This window comes from Rhinolophus ferrumequinum, chromosome 2 (genome assembly GCF_004115265.2).
Source record: "Rhinolophus ferrumequinum isolate MPI-CBG mRhiFer1 chromosome 2, mRhiFer1_v1.p, whole genome shotgun sequence".
NCBI classification, from domain to species: Eukaryota; Metazoa; Chordata; class Mammalia; order Chiroptera; family Rhinolophidae; genus Rhinolophus; species Rhinolophus ferrumequinum.
In genome coordinates this window covers 49,908,629-49,921,180 of record NC_046285.1, presented here as the reverse complement: position 1 = coordinate 49,921,180, position 12,552 = coordinate 49,908,629, and the positions used below count along the sequence as shown (strand labels likewise).

The 12,552-nt window shown below is 34.6% G+C and overlaps 1 protein-coding gene across 1 annotated transcript in view; it reads left to right on the top strand.

Annotated features, from left to right (window-relative positions):
• OSBPL11 (oxysterol binding protein like 11) overlaps positions 1-12,552 on the top strand; it is a 79,442-nt gene that overhangs the window by 51,007 nt on the left and 15,883 nt on the right. The window contains 3 exon segments of the mRNA XM_033135598.1: positions 1,157-1,297; positions 4,837-5,335; positions 8,455-8,641. Coding sequence (XP_032991489.1) covers positions 1,157-1,297; positions 4,837-5,335; positions 8,455-8,641 — 827 coding nt within the window.

The window sequence follows — 12,552 nt, the reverse complement described above, 5'->3', positions numbered from 1 at the left end:
TACAAACAATAATTGTTTATGTAATCTTAACATGCAGAAGTGAACTAGACTTTTAAATAATTTATCAGAATTTGAACTGCTATAGATTTCCTTGGTAAAAGGAACAGGAAAAAGGAGAAAAAGGCAAAAAAATGATCAGAAACCCATTATCCTTTAACTCTGTTTTATATTTTGTTGAGAATATGCTAAGAACATTAAGTTCTTGATTTTAGGCCTGATTAGGACTGGTTTTCTTTGCCTAGCTTCATAGAACAGGTTATGGGAAGATAAATTCAAAGGCAGAGACAGCTCTAAAAAGGAAAATCATTTCCTTTTTAAAATCCTCATGACTTTAAAATCTAATATAATACCAAAGACAATATATTCATATGAAGCTCTCTTGCACAAAGGTAATAAAAAGAAGTATCATTGACAGAGATGGAACACTGCCCGCACGTAAGCATGGAAAGTGACATCTGATAAGGTTCTGTAGAATCTTGGGATTTGAAACTGTTATTTGTTACTTAAATAGAAATAAATAAGAAGTTTTTCATAACCAGTCATTTGGAGCAAGATGCTGTTGAGATGAATATAAACATTTTCAGTTTTCCAAGGGGTTGTTTTATTGATTGGTTGATTGGTTAAAGAGCTGTGCAGAAAACTTTTTGTGGCATTAAGATGGCATGAGAATCTACAGGATTTTCATATCTGCATCTAGTATTCTCTTCAACCACAAGTTTTCCTCCTGATGATTCCAGGAATAAATGAGCAAATATAGATTACAATTTGACATGTAAAGTCACTTTAAAATTTTACTTTTATTTACAGTTTTAGTTTAAAAATAGGGCAAATATTTAAGTCTCAAAACATACTGAACTTAAATTATAGTTGTGGTGGTGTTTTCCACTCTTTTTGAAAAAATCATATTTTTACAAAATACATGTATTTTATATGTGACATATATGGCAAAACACAATATTCAATGTCAGTGATAATGGTTCACTAAAGGAAATTGTTCCATGGCCAAGCGATGGAAGTTATATTTTCAGAAAGATTTTTGCCTGTCCTCAGATTCATTTAGGCCCAATATAAATGCCTTCAAGTCTGATGTTGTTCTTTTTATTCTTAATGGAGATTAATAAGCATTTGTAAGAGCAGACTTTTGTTTTGCATCAAGGAACCTGAAGAAGTCAATGCAGATGATGAGGTGGAGGACACGTGTGACAATAAGGAGGACGACCTGGGAGCTGTGGAGGAGCAGCGCAGTGTTATCCTCCATCTCCTGTCACAGCTCAAACTGGGCATGGATTTAACACGAGTAAGTAACGGGAGGAACTGTCCACGGAGATGGACCTATAGTTGTTAATGTTGTCAGGCTTTTTATTCTTTATGAGTTGGTTTCTTAGTCTCTAGATCAGCATTTCATAAAAAATGTAATTTTCAAAAAACTGCCAGCAGGAAGTTGCATAGCGAATAAAGACCTACAGTCTTCTTTTTCTGAGGGAAATTAAAGGGGTCCCTTGGTAGACAGAATTGGAAAATTTAAAGAAAAGGATGTAATCCCACAAAACCATGAAAGGCATTGATACTTCTACTGTACTCTTCTCATGTTGACGAGTACGTTTTGAGTGTTACAATAACAGGTCAGCGGACATTTTCTGTAAAGGGACAGAAAGTAAATATTTTTGGCATTGTGGGTATACTCTCTGTTGGAACTACTCAACTCTGCCTTATAGTATGAAAGTAGCTATGGATAATATGTTTCAGCGAAACTATATTTACAAAAACAGGAGGCCAGATTTGGCCCAAGGGCCATAGTTTACAGACTGTCTGAATTAACTAGATGATGGGAATCCTTTCACAATGTATGTGTATATCAAATCACCACAATGTATACTTTAAATATCTTATAATTTTGTCAATTATATCTCAAAACTGGGGGAGGGGAAGTGTGGTCTGAAAACCAATAACATCACCAGCACCTGAGAACTTTGTAGAAATGCAGAATCTCAGCCCCCAGTCCCAGACTTAGGGAACCAGACTCTGCATTTTAATAAGATCTTCTTGTGGCTCAGGTATACATCAAAGTTTGATTAGCACTGATCTGCAGTTTTTAATTTTAGGCCAGTCTTCTCTTAATTTGTTTTTTAACAATCACTCTGACATTAATTTAAAAAGCCAATCAAATTCAAAACCTATATACGTATGTCAATATTTACTACTGTGGAATTATGTACTTTGAATTACTACTGACATTGCTTTGCATTAGTATGGAATTTCAAAATTGACTTTAGGAAGTGTGTTTCAAGTTGAGGTTTTTTATGCCAGCGAAAGTAGTGAAGGTGTAGATTAAAAGGTTATTAGAAGGGCGGCCAGATGGCTCAGTTGGTTAGAGCGGGAGCTTTCAACAACAAGGTTACCAGTTCAATTTCCGTATGCAATTGTGGGCTGCACCTCCTGCAACTAAGATTGAAAACAGCGACTGGACTTGGAGTTTAGCTGTGCCCTCCACAACTAGATTGAAGGACAACGACTTGGAGCTGATGGGCCCTGGAGAAACATGCTGTCTCCCAATATTCCCCAATTAAAAAAAAAAATCAGGATAGTGTTTAAAAAAAAAAAAGGTTGTTTGATTCCAATGAATTATTCACCTGAAAATATAATTTAAATAGAAAGCATATTGCCTTTTGCATTCTCGTGGAAGCATTTCAAAATCAATAACTTACTTTTTTCTTTACTTAGACTTACCAGTGATTCTGGGAGGATTTAAAAGTTGGTTGGTTGGTGGGGTGGGGTTTCCTTCTAGTTGCTAGATGGGATGCTGCCCGATTCATGAATTGTTTACTAAAGCCAATAGATCTTTTTAAAATATCTACATCCTACATACATACATACATTCATACATACTGGTTTGAATTAATCGCCTAATAAGCCAGACTTTAGAAATTCATAAGACACCCTTAAACCTTTCATCTAACCTTCTATTTCGCTAGACTATTTCCATTTCCAGAAATATCTTCCTATTAGTGGTTCAGACTATTAGTTATAAAGTTGTTTAAATGAATCGTCATTTGAGGGATTTGTTTGGTTATTATGATATTTGCTGTCCTTTAGTAGATTTAGGTTTATAAAGCATAATAAGTACAGTGTTGGGATTTATGAGGCATAAGAACATTTGAAAATAATGTGCTGTGATAGTAATCCAGATGGTAAAGCTCTCTCGGCATGAATAACTATGTATAATATAGCTTCCCCATATTTGTACGTTGTTAATTAAAAAGATACATACTTTTTTTACATTATATATAAAATTGTTAATGTTAACCAATCATGAGGTATTAATACTCGCATAACATTTAAAAGAATGTTACTTTTCAAGCAGCATTAAAGTACCTGGTGACTAAACTGTTGTCACAGCCACCTCCCATCTACAATAACACTAATACAACAAATATTTATTGAGCCCGTCTTCTGTTCCAGACACTGCTAGGTACTAGAAGTACAGCGGCAAAGAAGGTACTCGTGTTCCCAGCCTGCATGTTGCCAATAAGTAACATACATTCTCCTCACTGTTCGTTTTGTTAATTTTTAAATAATATTTTGAATTTAGTATAATTAAACACTTCACAGAAGGTTAGGAAAATGAAAGGGAAAAATCTATAATTCTACGACCCTAACAACACAGCCCTCACTTTCTGAGATTCCCTTCCAATCTTTTCTCATATAATTATAGTTCATATCTAATTTTGTTACGTTCCTTTTTCCAGTTAATATCTTTTCTTTGTGAAATGTATTATAGACACAGGAGAATGCATATAAACATTTCAAACAATGATAAAACGAACACCCCGTGTACCCACAACTCAGATTAAATTATAGGACATACGTCGGCAGACTTGTTAGCTCTCTGAGTGCCTATCCCGGTTGGAGTCCCCTACTTTTTTCCTAGATGCAACCAGTTACTTGACTTTACCAAAGGTTTTACCACCTATATATGTACACTATAACAACGTTTGCTTAGTTTAGGAAAAAGTGAATAACCAGCACAGCCTTAGCGGTATAAGGAAGGGCTGTATTGCCATTCATAGAAGAAGGCTCCCAGACGAAGATAAACTAAGTAGTCTCTGGCTTCAGCTTTTTATAAGTTCTTGAAAAATGTTTTAGATGAGTCCTTTCTGAAGAAACAGAAAGCATAGTTGTAAATGAGTCCTGTGAAATACTCAGCTCACAGCGTGAGAGCATTTGGTGTGAGCCAGATAACTGGGCATCCAGCAGGTATGTAGGCAGAGGGAGTGAGTGTGCTGCTCAGTATTTTCTGCTTCTAAGCCAAGCACTGACCTCAGCAGTAGACGGAAGCCACAGCTCGTCGGTGGGTGAAATGAGTGTCTTCTGCCAATCCAGACGGCTGTGCCATGTCTTGGTATAGGATTCTTTATATCCATTGTCCCTGGGTATTTGGTAGGCCTTTCAGTATGACAACTCATATTCTTCAGTTCTCTGAAACCTTGAATTATTCCATGGATGATTTCTGTCTTCCAGTTTTTTCCTATTCTCTCTGAAACTTTTATTTTATGGCTCTTGGACTTCCTGGTTTTGCTCTATGTTTCTCTTCTTTTCTCTCCATTTGGGAAGACTTTCATTTCCTTTTAAGCATGCATTTTAAAAATTATTTTTTAAAAAATTTACATATAAATTTTATTTGATAAAAGCATGTTTATTTTTTAATGAGACTTTGTGACTTTGCTTTTAATACTCATCTAGAATTAAATGTTTTCAGAGACATAAGAATAATGTCTACAGATAAACACATTGGATTAAAATTGACCTCTTTGGTTGATTTCGTTGTTATTGTTTTAGGTGGTGCTTCCTACATTTATCCTAGAGAAGCGTTCCTTGCTGGAAATGTATGCAGATTTTATGTCTCATCCAGACCTGTTTATAGCCATCACTAATGGAGCCACAGCTGAAGACAGAATGATTCGTTTTGTTGAGTACTACCTTACCTCATTTCATGAAGGCCGTAAGGGAGCCATTGCTAAGAAACCGTACAATCCTATCATTGGAGAAATATTTCACTGTTCCTGGAGGGTGCCAAAAAGTGATGTAGCATCCAGTGTTACTAGCAACTCTTCCACCCAGGCAGTCACAAATCATACTCCTCTATCAGAGGAGGCTTTGAGCCAGGTGGGACCAGACTGTCACACAGTCAGATTTGTTGCTGAGCAGGTTTCCCATCATCCTCCAGTCTCAGGATTTTATGCAGAATGTGCAGAAAGGAAGATGTGTGTAAATGCGCATGTCTGGACTAAGAGCAAATTCTTAGGCATGTCGATAGGCGTGACAATGGTTGGAGAAGGTAAGTAGAAAAATTATTTTCCAATTTTTAATATCAAACTGTAATCTCAAATTTTGAGAAGCTAGATAAATATACTTATAAATTTGAAATGTTGAATGTACTACTTTTTTCCCCTAATTCCTAGTATGTTCCAGAATGCTGGTGGGGGGAAAGGGTGTAGTTATGGAAAAACATAAATTCTCTTTAACATGATTTTTTTATGATTTTAAATGTAAAATATTTTTTTAGCAGAAAATTTGGAAAACTTAGAAAAATGTTAAGGAGAAAATAAAAGCATCTCTAATTCCTCCATCCAGAGATGGATAAATTTAGTTAGTATTTTGTATTTTTACTCTGTGTGTATGTTCGTACTTTTATAAAAGTTTTATAAAATTAGGAGTAATTCTCTCTATATAGTTTTGTTTTTTTGCACTAAATATTCATTTTCCCATGCCACTGATAATACTTTAAAACATATGTCTTTGCCGTTATAAGAAGCTCTTAAGAAATATCTTCTTCTTAATCATATATATGGTGATGGAAGGAGAACTGACTCTGGGTGGTGAACACACAATGTGATATATAGATGATGTATTACAGAATTGTACACCTGAAACCTACGTAACTTTACTAACAATTGTCACCCCAATAAACTTTAATTAAAAAAAAGAAAGAAAAAAAGAAGTATCTTCTAGGTAAATCTACATCGTTTATATTTCTCACAAATATATTCATATTTATAAGGAGATATTTATAGAATGTTTTAAAATACATTGCCAAACTTTAATTCTACTTCAGAAAAAGATTATGAAAATAATCTTTTATTTTGGCCAGTGTTTTTTGGCCAAGAATACAAAGAAAGAAAAAAATCAATAATCGATAAACCTCCACTGAAATCATTGCAGAGTTAATGCAAATATAATGCAGGAAATAAACTACCATTTTAATATTAAAGGGAACACTCTTGTGCATAGAATACTTTGTTCTGAATGTAAACTTAACAGTGTAAGTATGGCATCATTAAGCCTAAGACTAACGTTTTAGATTGTGTTATTGTAGCTTTGAAAAAAATAGTTTATCCCCCTTTTCAGTTTTCCCTATTTTTAATAACTGTTGTGATGAGTCTTACCAACTTTTTATAACATTGGAAAAGATTTTTGTTTAAGAAAGTTTGCCACCTTCAGCTATAAACTTTTAACATTAGCCCTAAGCTCTTCATAAATCTATTTATTTTATAGATGAAAAAACTGAAGTCTAGAAGTGATGGGACGTGTCCAGGGTCATAAAGGTTAAGGCATAGCCAGAATGAGGCATAGAACCTCATTCTTTGACACACTTTCCCTGAGGACACTCTTATCAGCTCATATAACAGAAGGAATCTGATAATGGTAGTCTCTCCTACTTCAAGAAAGAAAATACCTCAAGAAATGAGGAAAAGTATTAATATCTTAACCATGCATTAATCATGAAGGAGGTACATGTTAATTTTTTAGTAAGTCCTAATTATATATTCATGGATTGCCTTTTAGAAATTAAATTACTATTGGTACTCTCAACAGAAAGTAAATTAAATCAGGAATGGAACTTAGAACATTCATTTTGCTCCTATTAGCAGCCATGTTTTTTATTTAATAGTACGGGAAAAGTTTGTTTAATTATTAAATGAGATTTTAGAATTCTTTGAACCTCAGTTTTAACTAGTCTTTTATCACAAATATTTGAAACTAATTGTATATTTCTTCAGATCTTATGTGTATGCTACACAGTGTATGCTACTTAGTTAAATATATTCTTAGAAATCAAAGATCATAATCCCAGTTATAAGGTCATGTAGTTTTAGCAAAGTAATAGAAATACGATATCTTTTCCAATTTAGAATTAATCACCAGTTATTAAACACTTGAAGTATACCCCAGTTTGTTATCTGTATGTCTTCTGACATCACTCATTATATTAATATATAAATATAGCCAGAACCATGTCGCCTGTGAAATGGCTCAATAATTCTTGATTTATTGTTGCCCTTTGTGAAGACTGCTAAGGGCAATACAAAAAAATAGTTCAGGGATGGCCGGTTAGCTCAGATGTTTAGAGCGTGGCGCTAATAACACCAAGGTTGTCGGTTTGATCCCTGCATGGGCCATTGTGAACTGCGCCCTCCTTAAAAAAAAAAAAAATAGTTCATGTTGCTTTACATAAAGTAGACTACTTTAGAATCTCAGTTTGTGTATTTGCTGATCCTAAAAATTAACTACATTAAAATATTTATCACAACTCTTGCCCTTATTTGTGAGTATTAAGAAGAGTGCCTAATGAACGTTTATTAAGAGAGAGATACCGTAACAGTTCAGAGCAGTAGCACATATCCAGGTCAGTATTTATTTGGTTGGTGAACTAGGTAATAAGCTTAGGTTAGTAGTGTAGCCAGCTCAAGTCTCCTTAGTGTCTCTTAATTATTTAGTTAGATCGATTATTCATTAATGTAATTCCTTTTTTATGCTTTTTAAAACCGTTCTTAATATAGCATCACTTAATATGTAACAAGCCCCAGTAGAATAATATTTGTTTGGAAACTACCACCTTTATGTCTTGTAGCCTTAATTGTAAATATTTCAGGATTTGGCAAAGAAAATTATGACCATATTTTTCATCATAAAATTACTTTTTTTCTTTGTGTATACATGTATATATATAAAATTAAGAACACTTTTTCATCATGGTCTGAGATTAAGGTCTAAGACTCTATAACATTAGATATTTAGTTATCCCCAAACTGCTGGAAAAGCTATTAATACTGATGATCAGATCTTAACATGATGCATTATATTATGGCCTTAAACTCTGACTTAAGGTTTTATTTTCTTTTTAGGAGCTTTAGAGGGAAGTCTTAAACGGTTTCCACTGTAACATTTTTGGTTCCATGAAACCAAAGAAATAGTAAGGCCATAGTAAAAGTAACCTTGATTCACTATTACCAGGAATTGTTGTCAAATACAATTGTATATGAAGCCAATTTCATCCAAAGCTAAATGAAAATTAAGCAAAATTATGATGTTTATTTACTAGACAGGAGAAAACATATATGATTTTTCATAGCTATCTTTTTAAGATGTTAACAGCCTTCATATTTTCACATTTAGGGATCCTCAGTCTATTGGAACATGGAGAAGAGTATACATTTTCTCTACCTTGTGCATATGCCCGGTCAATTTTAACAGTTCCTTGGGTGGAACTGGGTGGCAAAGTCAGTGTCAACTGTGCAAAAACTGGGTATTCGGCCAGCATCACTTTTCATACTAAGCCATTTTATGGTGGCAAACTGCACCGGTAAGAACATTTTAAATGATACCTGACTCTTACTCTATCAGTTTGATCTTTTATTGCAGCTCCTTATTCTTTTTCTACTTTGTTTTATGTGAAATGGGGTTGGATTTTTATTTTTGTTTACCTTTTGTTGAATATATTTCATCTTTCAAGGCATTCTGGAAATCATGACCTGCTTTTAAAAACAGTGACAGATCTATTTACTCATAAAACTTTCCTCATTAAATATCTAATGAGATGTAGAGTAGAATTCATAACAAATGAATATGTAGTATCTGGCCCAATTTCTGCCTTTAAAGGGATTCAGACTTGGATCCAGACCTCAATGGAGGCAGATATTGTTACAAGTTAGGGTGAAAATACATCTAGTGCTAAGAAATAGTTCAAGAAGTACAATGATGAAAGCCAGTGTCTTTAGATACCAAGATTGAATGGTGGCTTTGTTCTAATTCCATCCAGGAATAGCCAGTTATTACACTTCTTTTGTGGCTTATTGGTCTCTTCAGCACTTGTGCAGATAGCCCAAACTACTTGAAGACAGGTTTTCTAATAGGATCCTTAATAGGATGCTGACTCTTTCTTTAAACTTGTGATGTCTGTTCTGACTGCCCCTAAAGTAGGGATAGTTTTCTTTTTCTACAAAATTTTTATTGAAGAATAACACACACACAAAAGTATACAAGTTGATTTGACTTTGTGAAAATTTGAGCACTTTGATTTAGTCATGGAACATTACTGGCATCCCAGGCCTTCCTCATGCCTTGTTTGTTTGTTTGCTTTTTGAATAAACTTATATAAAATGTTACTACTGAGATGAAACATAGAGAGCATCGAGTCAAACCTCTTCATTTTATACTTTGGGAAACTGAGGCCTGCAGAAGGAAAGTGTCCTTTCCAAGTCACATAGCAACTCAATGTCTGGCTTTCATAACTCTGCTCAAGGCTGAATTGAGAACGTGGGATGGTCTTAAAAAAACTTTTTTTAAATCACAGACTGGATGCATGACCTTGGGCAGACTATTTGCATTCAAGTTTTATAAACATGAGTAATAGTTAACTATTCCATTGAGCTGGGCTGCTTATTCATTGAGGTTACAATTAGTAAGAGTCACATGGCTCTTTTAGAGTCTGGCTTGGATTACACTAGCCTCTGTGGGATGTTTATGCTATTTCTTTTTTTGTTTGTTTGTTTCAGGTGTACAAAATAATGTAATAGTTAGACATTTCACCCTTCACAAAGTGCCTCATGCCTTGCTACAGTCTCTCTCTCTCTCTCTCTCTCTCTCTCTCTCTCTCTCTCTCTCTCTCAGGTTAACCACTTACATCCTTCCCAACTTAAGGTAGCCACTATCCTGATTGCTAACACCATAGAAACTATATAAATGAAATCATACACTATGTGCTCTTTCACACCTGACTGACTTTGTTCAACATTATGTTTTCGAGATTCATCCATCTAAACTTGTAGTTTATTCTCCTTACTGACTGTTTTCCATTGTACAACTATGCCCCAATTCATTCATTCATTCTAATGTTGACGAGCATCTTGACAGTTTCCAGTTTGGGACTATTATAAGTAGTGTTGCTAGATCATTGGTGAATGTATGTATGAATTTCCTGTGTAGATGCCCAGGAGCTGGGTTGTAGGGTATGAAGTTGAATTTTATTAGATACTACCAAACAGTTTCCTTAAGTGGTTATACCAAAATACACTCCCTCCGGTCATGTATGAGACTTTCAGTTACATACTGTGTTCCCCTGAAAATAAGACCTAGCCGGACAATCAGCTCTAATGCGTCTTTTGGAGCAAACATTAATATAAGACCCGGTCTTATATTTTCAGGGAAACATGGTAATAGCTATTTGACTTCTTCACTGGAGGACTAGTACTCAACAATTTTAGTAGAAAGTAGAAAGAAGTAGAAAGAAAGATTTATTGGCTCCCAGACATTGAATGGGCCTTTAAAAATATGGATTTCCAAACACTGAAGCAGAGAATTAAAAATATGTAAAGATCACCCAAGCAGAACCACTAGACTTTGTCAGAATAGTAGCTTTTATCCTTAGAGAAGGTATTAATATGGTTCACACTCTGTTATATGTGCTTCTACTTACTCTCATCACAGTCATCACACGATTCAAACCTCAAAATAAAAGGGACTTGAGAAATCACTAGACCAACATTTACTAGACGCATAAATCCTTTTGCAACATGCCTAATAACTGATTGTTCAATGTGTATTGGAACATTATTAAAATAGCAGAGAATTCACAGTGGGTGAGGCAGCCCATAACATTTTCAGATTCCCTTTATACAGAGGGTGCCAAAAACATGTATACACATTTTAAGAAAGGAAAAAAACTATTAATATTGTAATACTCAATATATACCGATAACAAAAGATGAATACAAGTCGTTTGTATACCTTTTATTGGCACCCCCAGTATAAATGGAGTTAGAGCTGAAATCTGCATACCTGTAATATTTTTGTATTGGTGAAACCATTTCTCAAAGTATATAATTGAGTAAAATGCTTAGAGGAAAACAACTATAGTGATATATTTTCCAAATCCAGCACTTTTTATTGTCAGTGATATTGATGTCCTTCTCAGTGGCATGGGTGGTGGTGGTTGTTTTTTTTTCTCTTAAGTATTATTTTCTGGATAAGGAAACATGGAACAATTTTAGTTTTCTTTTTTTGCAAAGTATTTCTGGTCCCTGAAACTTCATTCTGAGAGAGAGAGAGAAAAGAGAGAGAATCCTACAGGACTTTTTATCTATAAAAACTTTTTTTTAAAAAAACGTTATTTTCTTGATTGTTTTGTCTTATTTCACCCAATATGGTTGTGAACTTTTTGACAGACTGGTACTGTTCTGGGCCTTCCATTGCTATACACAGCTATACAGTGCTATACAGTGCTATACATTGCTGTGTATACACAGCTATACAGTGCTATACAGCTATACAGTGCTGTGTATGTATTATGTAATTGCATATTCTTCTTGGGGAATGCAGTTAAGTGTGAGTTTTCTTCTTGAAAATATAGTCTAGTCCACTCTATCAAATTGTAGCTGTTCCCAATGACCTACTAGTTGACTTCTTAGATATGAACCCTTGGATTTGATGTTTCTGGAGCTTCATACAACTGATACCCTTTTCTCCTAGCATAACTCTTTAGAGGTTTCAAAATAGCTGTTAATAGCCTTCTTTATGTTTAATAAACTGAGAGTTCCACATACAGGCTTTGCTACATTGATTCTATGAATAGAAATCTCTCCAGGAAGAGATCCTTAATGTTATATGGTCTTGTAATGAATAGTTACTGAAGACTTTCCTTCTTTATATTCAACTGTGTTGTCTTCCAGTGTGAATTCTCCTGTTTTGCAAATGTGGCTCAATGAGTAAAGGGTTTTCTATACTCATTTCATTTAACTGTGTGTGCTGTATGAATTCTCTGGTACTCATCAAGAGACTTTCTCCTGTTAAAGACTTCTCTACATTCATCATGTTTAATAGGATTTCTCTCTTACATGAATTGTCTTGTGTACACTAAGGCCAGAGCTCCAGCTGTAAGCTCTTCTAGTGGATTACAGAAATAGTATTTAATTCAAGTAGCACTCTGGCTGAAGCTTTGACCAAACTGTTCATTACAGTTTTATGGTTTCCCTGCTATGTAAATTTTCCTGTTCCAGCCTCAAAGCTAAAACTTTGGTTGAATACTCTCCCACATTGATTAAACATACGAGTATGTTGAACCAATATGAATTCTCTGGTGTTGTAAAAGGAAGAGCTCTGGCTGCAATCTTGTCCAAAGTTAGAGGGTTTTTAGAGGATTTTTCTCCAGGAATTCTCTTGTGTTGCCTGAGTTGAGTGTTGACTAAAGGTTTTCCCACACAGATCACATTCACATGG